We start from the raw sequence: 21,993 nt of genomic DNA, 5'->3' as shown, positions 1-21,993 counted from the left end.
TCATCTATATCCACCTATAAGACCAGATGAAACAGGAACAGGAGTAAGCCGTTTGACCCCTGGAGCTGCTCTTCAATCAACAGTATCATGGCTGATCTGAAACCCACTTTCCCGCCCATTCCCCAAAACCCTTGATTCCCTTGTTGATCAAGAATCTATCTCAGTCTGTGAGATTCTGCCCACAGCTCCCGGTGGCACCGAGTTTCAAAGACTAAAAACCCTCTGAGATGAGAAAATTTCTCCTCATCTAAGTCTTAAATTGGTTCTGCTTAATTCTGAGTGTATGCCCTTTGGTCCTAGGCTCTCCCTTGAGGGGAAACATCCTCTCAGCATTTACCCTGCCAAGCCCCTTAAAAATCCTATATATTTTAATGAGATCGTCTCTAATTTTTCTGAATTCCAATGAGCCCCTTGCTACATACCAAGGATCATCCTGGTGAACTTTCTCTGAGCTATCTCCAATGAAAATATATCTCTTAAATAAGGTGTCCAAAACTGTTCTCAGTTCTCCAGATGTGGTCTTACCATCAACTTGTTCAAATGCAGTAAGGTTTTTGAGATCTTATATTCTGACCCCCTTGACATACAGCCCAACATTTCATTAGCCTTCCTGATATATGTGCTGCAGTTGTGTGCTGGATTTTTGTGTTTTGTGCACAAGTCCCTTTGTATTTCAGCTTTCTGCAGTTTTTCTCCATTTAAACTTTGTTGTTTTGATCCAAAACAAACAACTTTGCATATTCCCACATTATACATCATTTGCCAAATTTTGCCCACTTACTTAACCTACTGATATCTCTCTGTAAACTGTTTGTATTCCTCTTGCAGCCTGCCTTTCTACCAATTTTTGTGTCGTCTACAAATTTGCTTGAAGTACATTTGTGTGCTTTCTCCACGCCATTAATATATATAGTAATCAGTTGCACTCTCTGATCACAGGTCACTAACCTGAAGAAAAGCTTCTTATAGCCATTGCTATTTCCTGCCCATGAGCCAATTCTCTATCCATGCCAATATACCACCTCCAATTCCGTGGGCTTTTATCTCATGACTTAACCTTTTGTGAGGTACCTTGTCGAGTGACTTCTGGAAGTCCAAATAATACATATCTATTAGTTTCCTTCTATCCACTCTGATTGAAACTTCCTTGATAAACTCAAATAAATTAGTCAGTTATGGTTTCCTTTCATGAAGCCATGCTGACTCTGCTTGATTAGATTGATTTTTCAAATATTCAGAGGACCATAGGGCTGCTGTCAAATGAGAAACAACTAGTGGTAGCTTAATCTGACGGTTACCAGGCCTCAGGCGAGGGATGAAGTTGAGAAGGAGAATCCTTCATGGTAACCTCAGTTGGTGTGGAAATTAAACCCACGTTGTAGGTTTCACTCTGAATTGCAAACCAGCTGTACAGTCAACTACCAAATTTGTTAGAATTTTTTGAAAATGTGATCAAGTGTGTGGATGAGGGAAGTTCAGTTGATGTGGTTTATGTGGATTCTTAATAATTGATTCCAGTACTTTTCTAGCAATAAATATTCGGCTAGTCAGCCAGTAGTTACCTGCTTTTTGCCTTTCTTCCTTTTTGAATAAGGATGTATTCTAAGAAGCCTAAGATCATCTTCCTCATTATTAACCACCCGACCAATCTTGTGTAACCCAATTCATAAAATGATTTCAAGTTAGAGATAATATGAAAGAATCCAAAGTCGGAGTTATTAATTGCATCAGTTGAGTTTACATCTATTTGAATAGTACTGGATAGTAATTTAAACATCCATTAAATAACTAGTGTCCAACGGTGTGCCACAAAATCAGTACTGGGACTGTTATTGTTTGTTAAATACATCAATGATATAGATGAAAATATGGAGGGAATTTTAAACAAATTTGCCGATGACACCACGATTGGTAAAGTGCTTATTAGCAAAGTAGATGGTTGTAGGTTACAGGAAGATACAATTGGGTTGGTCAGAAGGGCAAACCAGTGGCAGATAGCACTTAATCCTGATAAATGCGAGGTGCTGAGGGAGTATTTAATGAATGGCAGGACTCTGGGTAGCTTAGAGGAACAGACGGATCTTGGGTGATTATTCACAGATCCTGAAGTTGGCAGAGCACATGAATAGGATAGTTAAGAAGGCATATCGGACACTTGCTTTCGTTAAGCAAGGGGATTATATAATCAGGGCCCTGGCCTGCCTTCTAGTGGTCTCTTGCAATGGCACTCCACCCTGCCTTGTTTATAGGAGATTTTTGTGTCACCTGCAGAGTGAAAGAGGAATGCCTGGTCCTTCTCTGCCCTGAAAGTAGCTATCTGGTGGCTGCTCTTATTGGCACATCTCTGTATCCCTGAGGAGAAGGGGCATCTGGAAGGAGATCCGAATGCCTCATTTCATTCTTGCTTAGCCTGTCTGAGGGCATCCTTTCAGGGCACAGGAGGACCAGGCGTTCCTCTTTCACTCTGCAGGTGACACAAAAATCTCCTATAAACAAGGCAGAAGAGAGTGCCACTGAGTCCATGACCAGGGCAATAAAATGAAGGCCCTCAGGCAAATGTGATATGTAAAGCTGGTTTTCATGGTGGCTGCCAACCAATCCATGGAAGAAGTCATGCACCTAACTGACAGAACTATGGCAGAAGTCAAGATGTCAGTGGACTCCTCAATCTTCTGTGCATGTATTTATCTCTGCAATCTCCATCAGATTTTCTCTTGCCTGTATCTGCATCTCCATAGGGTGAGACTGTAGGCCAGTCATTATTCTGGGGTATTCAGAGTGAGCCTGAACCCCAATAGTTCTTCCACCTCGATGATCTCAGCTGACACAGACTCCTTCAGCTGTTGGGCTGAGTCCATGAGGTGACACCAGTCTGTGTGTCCCCCTTTCTGTACATAAACCCTTCAAACCAGCATGAGTGTAACTATGGGTGGAGGATGAAGGAGAGAGGCAGATGTCGTATTCTTGGTCTTCATCAGAGATAGAATCATCGTTTTTCACTGGCTCTTTTTTGTCTGTGGTGACAACCTGCAGAGGAGAAGAGCAAGAAAGATATTCAGAGATGCTGAATCTACCAGGATCTGGTAGAGATGGGAAATGACCTTAGCAATCAGCTGGTAAATCCATACTCGGCCACTAAACAAGGAAAATTCTTGGGGAAACCTGGGGACCAAGGGCAGTGAAGAAAAGATTGGTTGAGAGATTCAAGGCTGATGAGGAAACTGGTTTGAGGACCTATAAGAAGGTGACAGCTGCACAAAATCAAAAGCTGCAGCAGGACCTTAAGCCATTTCAGCAAATAATGATAAATTGTTAATGGGATGGTGAATACCAGCAGGAACCTAAGTCAGAGTCAGTAGAATCAAAACTGAGCTTGATCTTGGATATCTACAAAGTTCATTTTCATTAGTTGTAGAACACAGATCATTGAATCGTAATCAAAAAATGAGAAATCAAACTGATTTTTATTGTCTTCAGAACCTTGGTGAGATTACCTATACAGCACAGATTGGAAATTTAAATTTTAACTTTCTGGCCTGTAATGTCTTACTGCATAGACTTGAACACCCATGAGGGGAGTCTTAAGTTCATGTCTTCTAGTAAATTATTAGAGAGAATGCATTGTGTAGTTGTCTCTGGATCTGAATTTTTTTTAAGGAAAATTTTTTCACTCGTTGGACACGGACATGTCTGGCTATCAGCATTTATTGCCCATCCCTGACTACCTTTGAGAAGGTGGTGGTGAGCTGCCTTGAAGCACTGCAGTCCAAATGCTGTAGATTGACCCACAATGCCTTTAGGTTGGGAATTCCAGGATTTTGACCCAGCAGCAGTGAAGGAACAGCGATATGTTTCCAAGTCAAGATGGTAAGCAGCTTAGAGGGTGCCTTGCACGTGGTGCTGTTCCCATGTATCTGTTGCCCTTGTCATGGACGTGGACTTGGCAGGTACTGTCCAAGGATATTTGATAAATTTCTGCATTGCATCTTGCAGATAGTACATACTGCTGCTACTGAGTGTTGGTGGTGGAGAGAGTAGATCCTTGTGAATGTGGTGCCAATCAAGCAGGTTACTTTGTGTTGGATGGTGTCAAGCTTCTTGAGTGTTATTGGATCTGCACTCATCAAGACAAGTGAGAAGTATTCTATCACACTCCTGACTTGTGCCTTGTAGATGGTGGACAGGCTTTGGGGAGTGAGGGAGAGAGGTACTCTTTGCAGTATTCCTTGCCTCTAACCACAGTAGCCACTGTGTTTATGTGGCGAGTCCGGTTGAGTTTCTGGTGAAAGGTAATCCCTCAGGATGTTGATAGTGGCAGATTCATTGACAAGAACACCACTGAATGTCAAACAGTGGTGGTTAGATTCCCTCTTATTGGAGATGGTCATTGCCTGTTGTTGGAGCAGCCCCTGCTCAGAGGTGGCACATTATGGTCACTATTTACATAAATGTGGCTGTAGTAATGGAATTAGCTTGCCTGATCCAGCGTTAAAGTGAGGTCACAAGTTAACACAATGGTAGCTTTAAGAAGGCGTTATCGTAAGATTACAGGGCCTACTTTGAACAAGGAATCTTACAAATTAATGTACAGGGAGTTCTGTAAAGACAACAGCTGCAAATGTCTGTAAGGGACCGTTCAGTAAGAGATGTGCGAGAACAGAAAGCCTGAGGTTTATGGGGAGAAAGAAACTGCTCACAACTCATTAACTAAAGAATACTTTACATAGAACTAACTTTATATTAGAGCTAATATTATGAATCTTATAGCAATTAGTATGAACTAACCTCCTTCTGTATCTCCTGAGATTAGGACAATGGGAAATATAAGATGAGTAACAGAATTTGATAGTGATGGCAATGAATACAATGAATAACAGGATTCTAGCAGTTTTTAGGGATAAGCAAGTCTGGGAAATGTCTGATGGAGAGTATAATTAATCGGATACATTGTAAGATCCCAAAGCTTGACGATATGATGTCTAGTAAACACCTCAAGGTCATGGGGAACCTAGGACTGTCCATAGGGGTGTCCATTACTGATCAGTTGTTTCACAGATTATAGGGGAATGTTGCATGTAATTATTTTACCACAAAATTTAGAAAAATGCTGTATCCCACTGGGGAAATCAAAGTGTCATTGACTTTTCTTTTGATGTGAGCTGTATTTAAGAGGGCTGCTGGGCCCCACGTGAAAGCCAGATTTGAAGCAGTCTCTGACCTCTCCTGCACATGTGGTAAAGAGCTTGAATAAAGATCGATTGTACTTCTGAACACAGAACTCGAGACTGCTCTTTGACATCTCTCCCCAACACCTGGCATGAATGTTACTTGCCATTTGTCAGCCCAAACCTGGATATTATCCAGATCTTGTTGCATTTGAGCATAGACTGCTTCACTATCTAAGGAGTTGCAAATGCTGAACATTGTGCAATCAGTGAATGTTCCCACTTCTGACTTTATGATGGAGAGAAAGTCATTGATGAAGCAGCTGAAGATGGTTTACTGTAGGACAATACCTTGAGGAATTCCTGCACAGATGCCCTGGAGCTGAGATGACTGATTTCCAACAATCACAACCATCTTCCTTCGTGCCAGGTATAACTTCAACCTAGCAGAGAGTTTGCCCCCGATTCCCAATGATTCCAGATTTACTAGGGCTCCTTGATGTCAGATGTGGCCTTGATGTCAAGGGCTGGCACTCTCACCTCACCTTTCTGAGTACAGAACATACCTGGGCAATTTTCCACATTGTCAGATAGATGCCAGTGTGATGGAAGAGCTTGGCTAGGCACACGTCATTAATACTATTGCAGGAAAGTTGTCAGCGCCATTGCAGTATCCATTACCTCCAGCGGTTTCTTAATATCATGAGTGAATTGAATTGGCTGAAGACTGATATCTGTAATGCTGGGGATCACTGATGGACGCTGAGATGGATCATGTACTTGACATTTCTGGCTGAAGATTACTACAGCAACTTCAGCCTTCTCTTTTGCACTGATGTGGTTGGCTCTTCCATCATTGAGGATGGGTATATTTGTGGACCCTCCTCCTCCATTGAGCTGTTTAATGATCTGGCACCATTCATCACCGGATGTGGCAGGACTGCAGAGCTTAGATGTGACCCGTTTGTGTGGGATTGCTTAGCTCTGTCTTTAACTTGCTGCTTATACTGGTTAGCATGCAAGTAGTCCTGTTTGTTAGCTTCACCAGCTTGACACCTCATTTTTAATATGCCTTGTGCTGCTCCTGGCATATCCTCCTGCACTCTCCATTGAACCAGGCTTGATCTCCTGGCTTAATAGTAACGATTGAGTGGAGGACCAGGCTTGATCTCCTGGCTTAATAGTAACGATTGAGTGGAGGATATGCCAGACCATGAGGTTGCATCTTGTGCTGGAGTACAGTTCTACTTCCAAGTGCAAGAGACAGTTTACTAGCTATATAAGTTAATGCCTCATTCTCGTATTAAGCATCGGTTCGAGACTGGTAAAGTCATAAAAGTGTTAAGATAAACCAAAATGGGGGATCTAATCAGTTGAGAATATTAATGGTAAAAGTGTGGAAGGGATTGAAAAAAACAAATGAGTTCAGAACCAATACATTCATGGAAACAGGATATTGCATACAAAATGCAATCTGCGTCTTCATAGCCACAAGAAATGATTTATGGGATATTAATTGGTTTCAAGGTTTGTACTGAAGTTGAAGCAATATATGAAAGAACAAAATGTGTTAAATTTTACAGTTTCAGGTGATATATGAAAGATAACAAATAAAATTGGAAAATTGTTTGCCATGTTTTTGCTTCATCTCCTTAAAATCTTATTTTTGTGATTTATTTTTTCTCTACCATATAGTATGTTTGCAAGAAAAGCTGGAGCTTCTCAGGTGTATGCTTGTGAGTTATCCAAGACTATGTATGAACTTGCCTGTGAAGTGGTAGCTTCCAACCAAATGGCAAGACAAGTTAAGATTCTGCACATGAAATCATTAGACATGGAAGTACCTAAAGATCTCCCCAGCAGGTATGTTCCATTACAATCCAGCAAAAATAGTTATGTGCTTTGTGCTTCAACTTTATTAAATAGTTTGTAAAAGTTGAATTTAGCAAAGAATTTTTATTCAAAAAAAAGTCTTTTGTGATTGGGAGACACTTGGATGCACTAAAATGAAATTGTACAAAGATGTTTTTAAAGTCGCCACCAGTGAGCATAGGAGGTCCCTTCCTGAAACCAGCATGTATTACCAAAGCTTCTGGGCTGCCCACAAGCTATGGGGTCCTTCTGCCACAGGTAACATACTGGCATGAGTAAAGTAAGAGCCTTTATTAGTCATTAATCAGCTATTTTAAAGGCTTGTTGGCTCGAGCAGGCAGGAAGACTGCATGCTAGGATTTTTCTGAGCTCCCAGACCCTGCCTTCAAACCTGCATTGCGGGGAACGCAAAATCCAACTCTATTGATTTGAATCTTATAGGGGTCTAAATGGTGTGGACTAAGGCGAGATTTGTGACAAAATCAGATGAGAAGTCTGGTGAGGTCCAGCGAAACGTTGGAAGCATACTGCTCCTTTTTTTTATGCTTTTCACAAGTGGTCTGGCAAGTTTTTCACTGGGCAGCGGCAAGTTACCAACTGACAATGATTAAAGCTTGTTAAATGCTTTGACTGCCAACTTACTTCATAGTTGTTCAGTTCTATATCTTACCAAATTCGCCAAACAAATTAGACATGAAGAAATCGCAACATGAATACCAGAGTGGTACCTTCTGAATTCAGCTTGCTGCTTTCTCCAAAGGACCTCCATGTTGGACACCAGACAGCATTATCTCAGGGCATGCTACATGGCCACCAGCCACATGCATTCTACTTGCACAAACATTGGCATCTGGCATGTGCCAGCTTCTAAGAACTCTCATGGCACATCTCTTACCCACTTATAGGACACAATGACACCTTTCTCTGTAATGCTGCCGCAAAGACACTTTGTTTTCAGGGCAGTCAGCTCATAGACTGGATCAGGCTGCATTTCTGGGACGTTTGCTTATTCTTTTAGCACTCACTCACTCACTCAGAGGCTACCTGGACACTCTCCATATTCCTGCCTTACCTTCCCTTGCCTTCTGTTTTTGTGCTTCACCCATTAGCCATAGATACCAGGCTTATATTACTTGTTTCTTGCCTTGTCATTTATAGCTGATATGAAGGCAGTTTGTTGTGGTTGCCAGAAGGCCGCCATCAAGTCAAGAAGTTAGACTTTGCTTGGGGGCCTTGGCACAGTCAGATAGGGGCAACCTGTGATACCAGTCCAGGTGTTAGAATCAGGATGCTCTCCGTATCTTTTTTTTAAATTCACTAACGGGATGTGGGCCTCACTGGCTGGGCTAGCATTTATTGCCCACACCCAGTTTCTTTTGAGAAGATGGTGGTGAACTGTCCACAATACCATTGGAAGGGAGTTCCAAGATTTTGACCTACTCAACTTGGAGCCATTGGCAACAGATGAATGGATTTGCAACACACCAATGATGTAGAGTACAACATCAGTTTAGTAATTACAATCGTCGCACACACTTGGTAGAGTATTAATCTAATTATTATGTTAAAATATATTTGAGCAACCCTAGGCTGAAGTTTCTGCTTTCAGTTACTTTAGTGAGAAAATAGACTGCATTAAAATGTGTCAGTATCACTTTATACTCTCATCAATGCATTTAATAAAATTAGAAAAGGCAGGAATTTTGGATCCTATAATTTGTAGTTTTGTGTCAAAGTTTTCCTTTTTTTTTCCCTCAGGGTGTCGCTTGTTGTCACAGAGACTGTAGATGCTGGGCTGTTTGGCGAAGGAATTGTGGAGAGCTTAATACATGCGTGGCAACATCTTCTTCTTCCACCAAAGGTGTGTGTTTTATGCACTTGTGACTGAACATTTGAACAATGGAAATGTTTTGATGCTGTAATTCTATATTCAGCCCAGAGGTTTGATACTTATTGCACCCTATTTCTAAAATGGATATGTTTTAACGGTGTTACATTTGGAATGTAATCATAATCACTCATATGTATATGTCATAGATCATTTCTGACTAAATAAATTTTATACATTTTCAATGTTGAGTACCAGTCAGAATCACCTGGATTAATTCTCCAGTTTGCCCAGAGTTTATTGGAAGTCTATGTACGGTATACTGGCCTTTTCTAGTGGTGATTGGAAACAAAAATTTGCATATTTTTACATGCTACAGTGATGTAGTACAAACTTAAGTAATAAAATGTTAAGCAATTAGCAGAGTACATTGTCAAAGTAACGATACAACTGGGAGCCTTGCACTTGATTTTTGTAATGATTTTTTAAACTTCCTATAATTATATATATCATAAAATAACCTGCAGTAATTCAAAATGTAGCAATCTTATACCAAAGTTTGGAGATTTGTACTATGAATAATTTGCATTTATGTAACACTGTTTCATTGCATCAGTGTTTTACTCAAATAATAAATTACTTGAGAAGTAAATATGACATGTAATTTGCAAAAAACAGTTAGCCATAAACAACAAATAAAGTGAATGGTACTCTTATCTGTTTTTAATGCTAGTTAGGAAACCAAAATTTCTTTAGGACACAGAGAAACTCCTGTTATTCTCGGAATGCTATCACATGACCTACTCCATCCATCTGAAATTAACAATTTTGTTAGATCATTGCAAAAATTACCATTAGGGAATCTGAAGTTAATATAAGTAGGGAATGTGAGAGAGGAAGGCTTTGAAACAGGAAGGCAACACCTGGAGGAGTGTGTGACAGGAGTGCTCCAAGGCAGGCAGTTTGAAAGAAACTGAATAGTGACATTATGGGAAATCCAAAGATTGATTGGCTCGTAAGTAACTGCTCTTAGAATAAATAGTTGGAAAGTAGAGAAAAATAAGTTTTTTTTTTTTTTTTTTTCCCAAATTTTATTTGAAGTAATAAAGGTCTATTCTGTTACTACATTGTATTAGTCTAGTAAATGGTGATGATGAGGAGAACCTGTAATCTACTCAAACAATTAATTCATTGAAACACATTACGGATGGCAAGGTAGATGATGTGTTGTGATCGCAGAATTTGGGAAATTATGGATGCCGTTATGATCTTGGACAAACACGTCTGTGGTAGGTGTCTGCAGGGAGCTCAGCTATATATACTGCAACATATCAGGGAAGGGAAAGTTAACTGGACACTTCATTCAGGGAGGCCGTTACATTTTTTACGATAGGGCCGTCTGATGAGACTAGTTGTCAGGGGCAGGAGGGTGTGATGGCATGAGGTTGATAAAGGGAACTGGAATGTAGGAATGCAAGAGCTTTATCCTTTGCAAATTTGAAGTTCTTTCACCTTCTTTGAATGAGAGTGGGGTGAATGTGCTAACTGACTGAGGCACTGTAATGTGGGAACCTATTCAAGTGGGAGATTAAACCAGAATGTAGCAATAGTAGGAGATAGTGTAGTACATTTTATTGTAGCTGAGAGTGAAAGTGCAGATGGGTGTGTTGCTTGGCCACTAGCAGGGTTTGAGATTTCTGCTCCAGGGTGGGAGGAACTTGCAGTGTGATGAAGTGGGTCCAGTTGGTGTGGTCCATGTAATGTATTGAGGAGATAGGTCAAACTAGGAAAGAAGTTCTGAGGGAGTATGAGTAGTTGGAGGCTAAATTAGAAAGTAGAATCTCAAAGGGATGACCTCCTAATTGCTGCCTGAGCCAGGTGCAAATTGGCATAAAGTAAATAAGATCAGAGAGATGAATGTGTGGCTCAAAGATTGATGTGAAAGAAATAGATTTCAGTTCAAGGGTCATGAGGAAAGTGGGAGCTGTACCATTGAGACAACCTCTACCAAAAACATGATGGGACCAGCATTCTGATAATTACATGCAATGCACTGCTTTAAATCGCGCATGTGCTTACAGCCAATTTATCTCCACAGATGCTGTTAGACCTGCTGAGTTTCTCCAGCAATTTCTATTTTTGTTTACCAAAGGCTAATGTAGGCTCTGTAAAGAGTGAGTCTGGGAAATTTATTATCAATAACAAAGAAATGGCGGAGGCTTTGAGCAGGTATTTTTGTATACATTTCGTGGTAGAAGATTTAGCAAACTTTCCAAAGATAATTGAATATTGAGACATGATAGGGAATGATAAACTTAAATTCCTAATGATTAGGTTCAATAGTTTTCCTAGAACCTCTAAGATGATAAGAGTCCAAGAAGGGATTACCTCCATCCTAAGATCTTAGTTGATGGCACTGATATTAGATGCATTGGTTAGGATCTACCAAAATTCTTTCGATTCTGAAAGGGTCCCAACAAACTGGAAAGCAGCAAAGGTAAACCCTTAATTTAAGGAAAAATCAGAAAGCAGAAGACAATAGGCCAGTTACCCTAATACCTGCCATAGAGGAGGTGCTAGAATTCATTATTGAGGTGGTTACGGCAGGATATTGAGAAAATCATCCATGAAATCTTGGACTTTTGAAAGGGAAATAGTGTTGAAATAATCTTAGTTTTTTGACAAAGTAACATACATGGATAGAAGAGAAATGAAAGCTATGGTTCTTGGATTTCCTACAGGCATTTGTTAAGGTGTCTCATCAAAGGTAGTTGCACAACAGAAGATTGTATGGAATTATTAACATGCTAAACATGGGTAAAGAATTGATTAGCTAACCGGAAACCAGAATAAGGATAAATGGGTCCTCTTTGGATTGGCAAATTGTCGCATAAAGTGCCTTATGATCAGTGCTGGGTCACAGCTATTTATAGTCTATATCAGTGATTTGGATGATGGGACCAGCTATAAGGTGTGATAACTACGTTTGCAGATGTCACAAAAATGGGTGGGAAGCCAAATGTTGAGACGAACACAAACGATCTGCAGTGGAATATAGACAGGCTAAGTGAGTGGACAGAAACTTGGTATTTAGAATATAATGTTGGAAAATGTGAGGTTATGTACTTTGGCAGGAATGACAGAGGAGCTGAATATTATTTAAATGGAGAAAGTATATAGAAGGCTATAGAACAGAGGAATTTGGGAGTCCTCATCCATAAATCACAAAAAACAGGCATCCAAAATCAGTGGATAATAGGGAAGACAAATGGAATGTTGGATTTTATTTCAAAGGCAATTGTTTTTTTTTTAAAAGTTGACCAAGAAGATGGACAAAGGCATAATAGTAAACATTGTCTAGATCGACTTTAGCAAGGCCTTTTTCAAAATTTTGCATGGGAGACTGGTTAGGAAGGTTAGATCAATGGGATCCAGGGACAGCTAGCCAATTGGATACAAAATTGTCTTGACAGTAGGAGACAGGGTGGTAGTAGAGGTTCAGATTGTTGTTCAGATTGGAAGTCTGTGGCTAGAGGTTGTTCATCATTTATTTGGATGAAAATATAGCAAGTATGGTTAATAAATTTGCAGATGACATGAGCATTGGTGGTACAGTGGACAGTGAAGAAGGTTATCTGGTAGTACAACGAGACCTTGATCAACTGGTCCAGTGGGCTGAGGAATAGCAGGTGGAATTTATTTCACATAAATACAAGGTGTTGCATTTTGGTAAGACAAACCAGAGCAGGACTTGCACAGATAATGGTAGGGTCCCAGGGAGTGTGGTCAAACAGAGACACCTAAGGGTGCAGGTACATAGTTCCTTGAAAGTGGCTGGAAGATAGGGTGGTAAAGAATATGTTTGGCATGCTTGCCTTCATCGAGCAGAGCATTGAGTACAGGAGTTGGGATGTCATGTAACAGCTTTACAAGACATTGGTAAGGCCACATTTGGAGTACTGCATGCAATTCTGGTCACCCTGCTATAGGAAGGATGACATTAAATTGGAAAGGGCGCAGAAAAGATTTACAAGGATGTTACCAAGGCAGGGAACTTTGAGTTATAAGGAGAGGCTGGACAGGCTTGGATTTTATTTGCCCCCCTGGAACATAGGAGATTGAGGGGCTTATCTTATAAAGGTTTATAAAATCATGAGTCATAGATAAAGTGAATAACCAAGGTCATTTTCTTAGGGTAAGAGAGTCCAAAGCTAGAGGGAATAGGTTTAAGGTGACATGGGAAAGATTTAAAAGGGACCTGAGCGTCAAAGTTTCTCTGCATATATGGAATGAGCTGCCAGAGGAAGTGGTACAGCCAAGTACAATTACAACATTTAAAAGTTATTTGGACAGATACATGGATAGGAAAGGTTTACAGGGATATGGACCAAATGCAGGCAAATGTGACTTCTGTTGAAGCTGGGTCATTATGTTTAGTCAGGGCTGAGACATTTTTAATCAGTAAGGGAATCAAAGGTTATAGGGAAAAGCAGGAAAGTGGAGTTGAGGATTAGCTGTGAGAGCAGACTCGATGGGCTGAATGGCCTACTTTTACTTCTACATCTTGTGATTGTATTTGATCAAGCAGGTGAACAAATGTCCAGTAAACATATCTCTGAAAATATTGTCATGCCAAATTTTACAAATTTTGCCCAGATTTTATTCTGGTCAGACAAGCATTATTCCACCATAGGTGGGACTTGCACATGGGGACCATGTGGAGTCCCATCATTGTGCACTCCAAAGGATTTGCCTTGGAAATTTAACTTACTGCTGGAACAGTTCCATTGCCTGGAACCTACCTAAATTCTCCGTTAAAATGAGATACATTGGATGGTTACAGTGAGTTTGAAGTAACGTAGTGGCTCAAGGAAAGTTAAACTATTAAATACATGGTGTACCACCTAAGTAACTATTAAACTGACCCCATACTTACCTCACAAATGCTCCAACTACACCTAGCTCGGATGTCCTGAACTCTCTCCCCAGACCCTGACCTGACCCCCGCCTCACCTGCTCTCCACCCCACCACTCCACACCCTCCTTACCAGACCTGACCTGACTCACATCCATTGGCCCTGACCCATCTAGATCTCCCCTGCTGCTGCATCAGACATAATTACCCCTGCCTCCTGCAACATCACACTGACATTATGTAATTATGGTTTGACGATTTAAATTTTACAGTATAGTGGCTCCACTGCTGTGCAAAAGGGGATGTGGTTTGCCTTCTTCTGAACTATGAAAGAACTGTCAGAATGGAAGTATAGCTCTAAATTAGTGAGGGAGTCTTGAGTGGAATGTCCTGTCAGAAAAGTGGAGCTTCCTTCTTTTGTAACTAAGAGGTGGGATGGCAATCTCACATAGAGTACCACTTCTTGGAAAATATAGCCTAATATTGCATTTATCTGAAGAACTACATTGGGCTTACTGATTGGATATGCTGGAGGGTTCGTCCACACTTTTATTGCACCGCCCAAGTGAAGAATCTTAGAGGTATCATTGACAAAAGGCAAACAAGTGCAGCTGAAGAAAGTGAGTGAAAACTTGAGTTTGGTGAGTGGAGATTTCTATGAAGGAGGAGGAGAGGTGTTTGTTTGTTTCCCTTTGCTTTTGTGTCCTGTTTACCTGTAGAATTCCAGTGAATTCCCTGCAGCGAAAGGAGTTAGCCGTTTGATGAGTATCTGGTAAGAGATTAACGTCTACTCTATTCTTAAGTTTTAAAATGTATACACGGTGTTGTGGGAGCTTCTCAATGCCGCTGAGATCCTGCAAGACTCTAGCAAATGTTTGAAGTTTGAGCAGCTTCAGTCCTTTGTGGAAGGAGACCTCTCGTGCCCCCCCCCCCCCTCGCATACCCTCTCTTGTCTCCCCATCTGTCGACCCCTCTCCCCTTCTCTAGTCCCTCCTCTCGTGCCCCCCACCGCTCCCCCCCCCCCCCCCCCCCCCCCGCCCCCCCCCGCGCCGCCCCCCCGCCCCCCCCCCCACAATGTTCCCCCTATCCTCCCGCACCCAAACCTTAACCCTGTTTGTACCTTCCCTTTAGATGTCATGTTAAATGATGGAGATCAGGATCTAGTGATACTGTCTGCGAATGCAATAACCAATGTGTGGCCACAAATTATTTACCCTCATTATCAAATTCAGATGAAGGTCTCTCCCAAGGTAGTAAGAATGGTGATAAGAAGGACCGTAAACTTGCCAAGGCATACTCACTAAATTGATACTTGTATAAGGCAGGTCAACCCTCCAAGGAAGCAACATATAGCCTGCTAATTCTCTATCAGGGTTGAAACTTTGCCAGTAACCCTGCTACATACTTGGGAAGTTCCAAAACCTGTAGCCAACCCACATATGAATTCTCTGGAAAAAAAGGAAGTGTCTGTATTGGGAGTGGGGACATGCAATTTGGCAGCAAAGTAGAATTATGTCAAGACACATTTCTCAGTAGTTTGATTTGAAGTCGTGTGAAGGATTCATTTAGGTTAGAAGAACATGGAGAAGCAGTATAAAATAGAGTACAATTCTGAAAGGGGTGCAGGTTCAGAAGGACCTGGGGTTATCATTGAAGGTGTCAGGACAGGTAGAGAAAGTGCTGACTGTTTGAATTTTATTGGTAGTTATTTTTGCCTTCTTCAGGGTGAGAGACTATATCTACTGGAGAATAGAATCCTTCCCTTGCACTCCTAAATAGATATTGTAAGTACTGGATAAAAAATAAGAGCAGTTTGAACTCTTAATACCACAATTCTTTAATCCAACCCAAAAAAGAGAGGCCCTTCTCCGTTTCTTTTCTCAGACAATCTTATGGACCCTCTCAGCAAGATAAATAATCTGTGCCAAATTACAGAGAGGTTGTGCTAGAAGCACTCCCTCCCAAAAAATATTGTTTCACTTAAGTTCCTCATTCTCAACAGGTAAGATGCCTTTCCCACCCCACCTGCGTGCGCACACAAAAAAAATGTTGGCCTGGAATTGAATCAATGTTTAGGGTTCTAATTCACTGACCATTCAGTCTTAGAGGTTTTCATAACTGCCAAATATTTGGGACGAAAATCTGCAGAAATATGTTTTAAAGATGTAAGCACCAAGTCTTTCACTTTTAGTTTTACTTTCTTCTTGGGAATATGGTGTTTCATTTTTCTACTTCTCAGCCAACAAGTCAGGAAGGTTCCAGTGAAGAATTTGGCCGTGTCATCCCATTGCATGCTGTTGTGTTTGGCATGGCAGTGGAGTGTCAAGAGATCCGCAGACATCACAGGTTTGTTTCTTAATAATGTGCATTCACCTCATTTGGAGGCAATATTGAAATAATTGCATAATGTAATTGAGTTCGTCTATTTATGTTAACTTGAGCTTTCCTTTTGTTTGTTTTTTGTGAAATAAAAGCTGTGTGATTCACAAAGCATGTCCCTGAATCCTAACTTCAGTGGTATTTTCTGTTCAACCAGTATGTAATTTATGTTTTCCACAACAATCGCATAAGGAGATTCTGTAAATGTCAATCTGCAGGCCTTGTAGTCAAACTAAGATAAAGTGATATCTACAAATCTTAACATGGATTTGAGAAACTCATGGGTAAGGAAAGGTTCGGTATACAAAATAACTTGATCTCCCTTCTTTGTAAAATATTTTTCCTTTTTGCTCAAGTGGTCTTGAGGAATTACTTAAAAAGCACTTATGTAGGCTTGTTTGAAAAAGTGAAAAACTACATCTTGTTGAATAGTCAACCTCTCTAATAATGTTATCTTTATTGATAAGACTGTTGTTATATAATGTATTTTATTTAAAATTATTGTTTGCAATGGTAGTGCATGTGTTTCCTGATCACTACATCATTTCCCACTGGCAAGATATTGCAATATCATTATCAAAACTAGGAGCAGCAGTAGACAATTGAGCCTGCCAAGCCTGCTCTGCGATGTGATACAATCATGACTGGTTTTATCTTGGCTTAAAGTCCATTTTCCTGCCTGCCCTGCAACCCTTCAACATGTTACTAATTAAAAATCTATCTTCTCCTTAAGTTTAATCAATGTCCTAACATCAACTGCAGTCTGGTAGTGAATTTCACAGATTTGTTTGTGACCCTTTGAGACAAGTAATTTTTCCTCATCTCTACTTTAAATCTTCTATCCCTTATCCTAAAACTATGACCTCTTGACCTACATTGTCCCACATGAGGAAACACCCTTTCTATGCCTGCTTTTTCAATCCCTTTTGGCATCTTGTATATCTTAATTAGATCTCCTCTCTTTCTTTAAAATGCTCAAGCCTATGGGCCCAAGCTGCTCAATCTCTAGTCATAAGACAAACCCCTTATCTCTTGAATCAATTGAGTGAACCTCTTCTGAACTGCAACTAAAAATACAACTACATCTCTTCTCAAGTAAGAGGACCAAAATTGTGTGCTATATTCCAGGTGTGGCTTCATTATTGCTGTGTACAGTGCAGGTGTTACAGTACACTGCAGAACAGTTTATAGCAACACTTCCCTACTTATATACTCTATTTCTTTAGCAACAGATATCATCTGCAAATTTGGATATTGTACTTTCTATCCCCATATCTAAATCATTGACATAAATTAATACTGGGCACCCCCACTTGTTATGTTTTCCAAACCAGAAAAAGATCCAATATCCCAACTCTGCTTTCTGTTGGTTAGGTGGTCCTCTATCCGAAAGTTAATAAATTATCCCAACACCATTGGACCTTACCCTACAAATTAACTTTTTGTGTGGCACCTTATCAAATGCCTCCTGGGAGTCTAATTATACTACATCTTCTGGATCGTCATTATCCATATTCCTTGTTACATCTTCAAAGAACTCTAGCAAAATTAGTCAAATGTAATTTACCTTTCATAAAACCGTGCCGACTCTAATGGACTGCACTTTGAATTTTCAAATGTCCTGTAGCTACTTCCTTGATAATGGAGTCTAGCAGCTTCTCAATGACACATATTAAACTAACTGGCCTGTAGTTTCCTATGTCCTGCCTCCTTCCCTTTTTTGAAGTGTTACATTAGCATTTTTTCAACCCACCGGAACCTTTCCCACAACTAGGAATTTTGGAATATTATAACCAATGTATGCACAACCTCTGTTACTACTTCCTTTAAGACCCTGGGATGCAGACCATTTGGGCTCTGAGGACTTGTCTGTTTTCAATCCTAATAGTTTGCTCATTACTTTTTCCCTAATGATTATAGACATAGAGTGCTACAGTACAGAGATAGGTCCTTCAGCTCAAACTGGTCCATGCCGACCAAAACATCCATAAACAGTAGCCCCATTTCCCTACATTTGGCCCATATCCGTCTAAACCTTTCCTATCCATGTATTCGTCCAAATGCTTTTTAAATGTTGTTTATGTACCCGCCTCGGACATCTGCAGGCAGCTCATTCCATATGTGTACCTATTCTATCTCTATTTATACTTTTTCCTTTAATATACTTAAAGAATCTCTTTGGATTCGCCCTAACCTTCTCAGCCAAAGCTATCTCGTGCCCCCTTTTCGCTCTCATGATTTCCTTCTTCAGTAAACTCCTATATTCCCTGGGAATCCCTGGAGGTATCTTTGATCCCAGCTGCCTGCTCCTGAGCCATGGCTCCTTTTTTCTGCTCAAGCCTCAATATGACTTGTCATCCAGGGTTCCCTACTCCTGCCAATCTTGCCTTTCACCCTCACAGGAACATATAGACCTTGAACTCTAGCTATCACACTTTTAAAGGCCTCCCACTTGCTGGAGGTCCCTTTGCCTGCAAGCAAACTGCTCCAATCAACCCCTGCAAGCTCCTGTCTAATTCCATCAAAATTTACCTTTTCCTAATTTGGAGCTTGAACCTGTGGCCCAGTTTGGTCCCTCTCCACAACTATTTTAAAATTAATAGAACTATGGTAACTGGTTCTAAAGTGCTCCCCCACTGTCACCTCAGTCACCTGTCCTGCTGTATTTTCCAGGAGTGGGTGGAGTTTTGCCCCTTCCCGAGTAGGGCCCTCTATATACTACTTGATGAAACTTTCCTGAACGTATTTAACAAATTCCACCCCATCTAAGCCCTTAACACTCTAGCAGTCCCAGTCTATGTTAGGAAAATTAAACCCCCCCTTACTATGACAACCTTATTGATCCTGCAAGTCTCCCTGCATATTTTTCCTGTAATTCCTGTTGACTGTTTGGGGGCCTATAGTTTAACCTCAATAACGTAACCATTCCCTTCTTATTTCTTAGCTGCACACACAAAGCCTAAGTTCCTCCCTTTCTATTGCCTTTGCATTACTTCTTACTATGGTAGTGTCCTCCACCATACAAACCAAAGTGAAGTATTGATTTAGTGACTCTGCCACTTCTGCATTCCCCACTGTTAACATCCCAGCCTCATCTTCCAAGAGATCAACATTAACTTTAGCTACTGTCTTCCCTTTAGTATACTTACAGAAGCTTTGGCTATTTGTTTTCATGTTTTGCGCTGTTTTTCTTTCATAATTTACTTTTGCTCTTTTTATAGTTCATTTTTAGCAAACACTTGTTGATCTTTGAAAGTTTCCCAATCTTCTAGCCTGCCACTTGCTTCTGCAATATGGTATGCCTTAGCTTTAAACTTAAATTATCTTTAACTTCTTTGGCAAACATGGATGTTTTTTCCCTCCCTCTTACAATCTTTCTTCCTTTCTAGAAAACATTTTAGTTGGGTGAAATTGTGTATCTCCTTGTACATCTGCCACTTCTCATCACCTGTCCAACATTTTAGTCGTCTTGCAAGTCCTTATGCTAGTGTAATTGTGTTTAACTCCAGAACACTAGTGTCCAGTTACTCGCCATGCAACTGAATTTGGAATTCCACCATGCTACGATCACCCTTTCCTGGAGGATCCTTTATTATGAGATTATTTAATAATCCCACAACATTACACAATACTAAATCACGAATGGCCTGCTGTCTGTTTGGTTCCCCAGTATATTGCTCCAAGGAACAATGTCTCATACATTCGATGAACTCTGCAAATCTACCCTTGCCAATTTCACTAATGCAGTCTGTATACATATTAAAATTATCCATGATTATTGCTGTACCTTTCTTATAAGCCTCTAGTATTTCCTGATTTATATTGTGCCCCAATGCAGGATGACTGTTTGGGGACCTATAGATGACTCCCACCAGGGACATCTTTCCATTGCTGTTTCTTATTTCTACCCAGACTGATCCTTCATCTTCATCTTCAGTGCTGATAACATTTCTCATTCTTTCTTCACTATCAAAAGTGCACCACCTACTTTCCCTTTCTGCCTATCCTTCAAAAACATTGAATACCCTTCAATATTCAGTTCTCAAACCTGGTCACCCAGCAACCACATGGAGGTTGTCTCCAAAATCAAACGCATTTAGCTCCACTTGCTGTGTTAACTCATTAGTGTTATTCTGAATTTTTTGTGCATTCAAATGCATAGCTTCTAAGTTGGTTCTGTTATCAAAAATCCTACTTTTATCGAATCCTTGTTGGAAAATGATGTTCGCACATTCTGTCCCTTCCTGTTCTTCTCTGGTATCATCAAACTCATCACCAACTTGCACTCCTGCCTTCTCCTTTTATTTTGATTTTCAAATTATCCATGCAATGGAACCCCTGCGCCCTGCCCCCCCCTCCAAATCTATTAGTTTAAAGCCTTATCCAAAGCCCTAGTTATGCAGTTCACCAGGACTCTGGTCCCAGCATATTCAGGGGAACCCCATCCCAAGAGCTCCCTCCTTTCCCAGTATTGGTGCCAATGTCCCATGAATTCAAACCAAGAGAACTGTGGATGCTGTAAATCAGAAACAAAAACAAAGTTTCTGGAAAAGCTCAGCAGGTCTGGCAGCATCTGTGAAGGAGAAAACAGAGTTAACATTTCGGGTCCGGTGACCCTTCCTCAGAACTGGAAGACCCTTACTCAGAACTCAGTTCTGAGGAAGGGTCACCGAGCCCGAAATGTTAACTCTGTTTTCTCCTTCACAGATGCTGCCAGACCTGCTGAGCTTTTCCAGCAACTTTGTTTTTGTCCCATGAATTCAAACCCATTTCTCTCACACCAAGCTTTGAGCCACATATTTACCTCTTTAATCTCATTGACGCTGTACCAATTAATTCATGACTTTGTTTCCACATTTTAATTTAGCCCCTAGCTGCTCATATTCCCTCAGCAGAATCTCTTTCCTCATTCTACCTATATTGTTGGTACCTATGTGGACCATGACAATGAGATCTTTTCTCTCAAAGTTCGTCAAGTTTCCCCAGATGAAATATCCTGAACCTGGGCAACAGGCAGGCAACACAGCCTTGGGGGCTCTCAATCCTCACCGCAAAGAACAATGTGTGTTCCCCTGATGGTACTTTCCCCAATTACAAATACATTTCTCTTCTCTTCCCCCTTTCTTGAATGATTCCCTGTACCGCAGTGCAGTATTCAGTTTGCCCATCGTGCCTGCAGCCTCCACTCTCATCCACAAAGGGACCAAGAATCTTGAACTGTTGCACAAGGACAAGTGAGGGTCCTGGAGCACTGCCTCCTGGATCCCTCTACCTACCTCACTCATACCCTCCTGTCCTTGACCACAGACTGAGATATTTAGTCTAAGGGGTGTGACTGCCTCCTGAAATAGTGTCCAGGTAAGTCTTCCCCGTCTCTGATACGTCACAGTATTCGAAGCTCACACTCCAGCTCATCAACTTTGAGCCAGAGTTCCTCCAGCAACCAACACTTGCTACACATGCCACTATGAATCATAATGGACTCTGCCAGCTCCCACATCATGCAGGTATAACACATCTCCTGATCCAGCATCTTTTCTTTATTTACTTAGTTCTTAAATTTTTTTTTAATTTCTTACTGGTCTGTTAGTTCTTAATCTGTATAATATTTCTGCTATTTAAAGTAATTAAAAATTAATAGTCAAATTAGCAGCTATTACCAACCAGTGAACATATGGTTTATAGTACAAATTTCATCTGCCATGGTGAAATTTGAACCCATATCCTCAGACCGTTAGTTTATGAGACTGGATTAGTTGTCCAATGATGTTATCACTGTACTGCCATCTTCCCTGAATAAAATTCTAATTCCACCACCTGCTGTGTTGGGATTT

General features: G+C 40.7%; 1 protein-coding gene across 3 annotated transcripts in view; it reads left to right on the top strand.

The window, feature by feature from the left end:
* The window catches only part of prmt9 (protein arginine methyltransferase 9), a 104,199-nt gene that overhangs the window by 66,347 nt on the left and 15,859 nt on the right, over positions 1 to 21,993 (top strand). For 2 of the 3 annotated variants that reach the window (XM_020535125.2, XM_048597347.1), the window contains 3 exons: positions 6,861 to 7,028; positions 8,796 to 8,898; positions 16,020 to 16,126. In XM_020535125.2, coding sequence (XP_020390714.1) covers positions 6,861 to 7,028; positions 8,796 to 8,898; positions 16,020 to 16,126 — 378 coding nt within the window. Of the gene's footprint in view, positions 1 to 6,860; positions 7,029 to 8,795; positions 8,899 to 16,019; positions 16,127 to 21,993 lie in introns of those variants that run through there. The other variant, XM_048597349.1, reaches the window with a different exon arrangement.

The sequence above is a fragment of the Rhincodon typus genome, chromosome 1 (assembly GCF_021869965.1).
Source record: "Rhincodon typus isolate 14 chromosome 1, sRhiTyp1.1, whole genome shotgun sequence".
Lineage (NCBI taxonomy): Eukaryota > Metazoa > Chordata > Chondrichthyes > Orectolobiformes > Rhincodontidae > Rhincodon > Rhincodon typus.
Note: the sequence above shows the minus strand (reverse complement) of the source record. Positions and strands in the feature narration are given on the sequence as shown.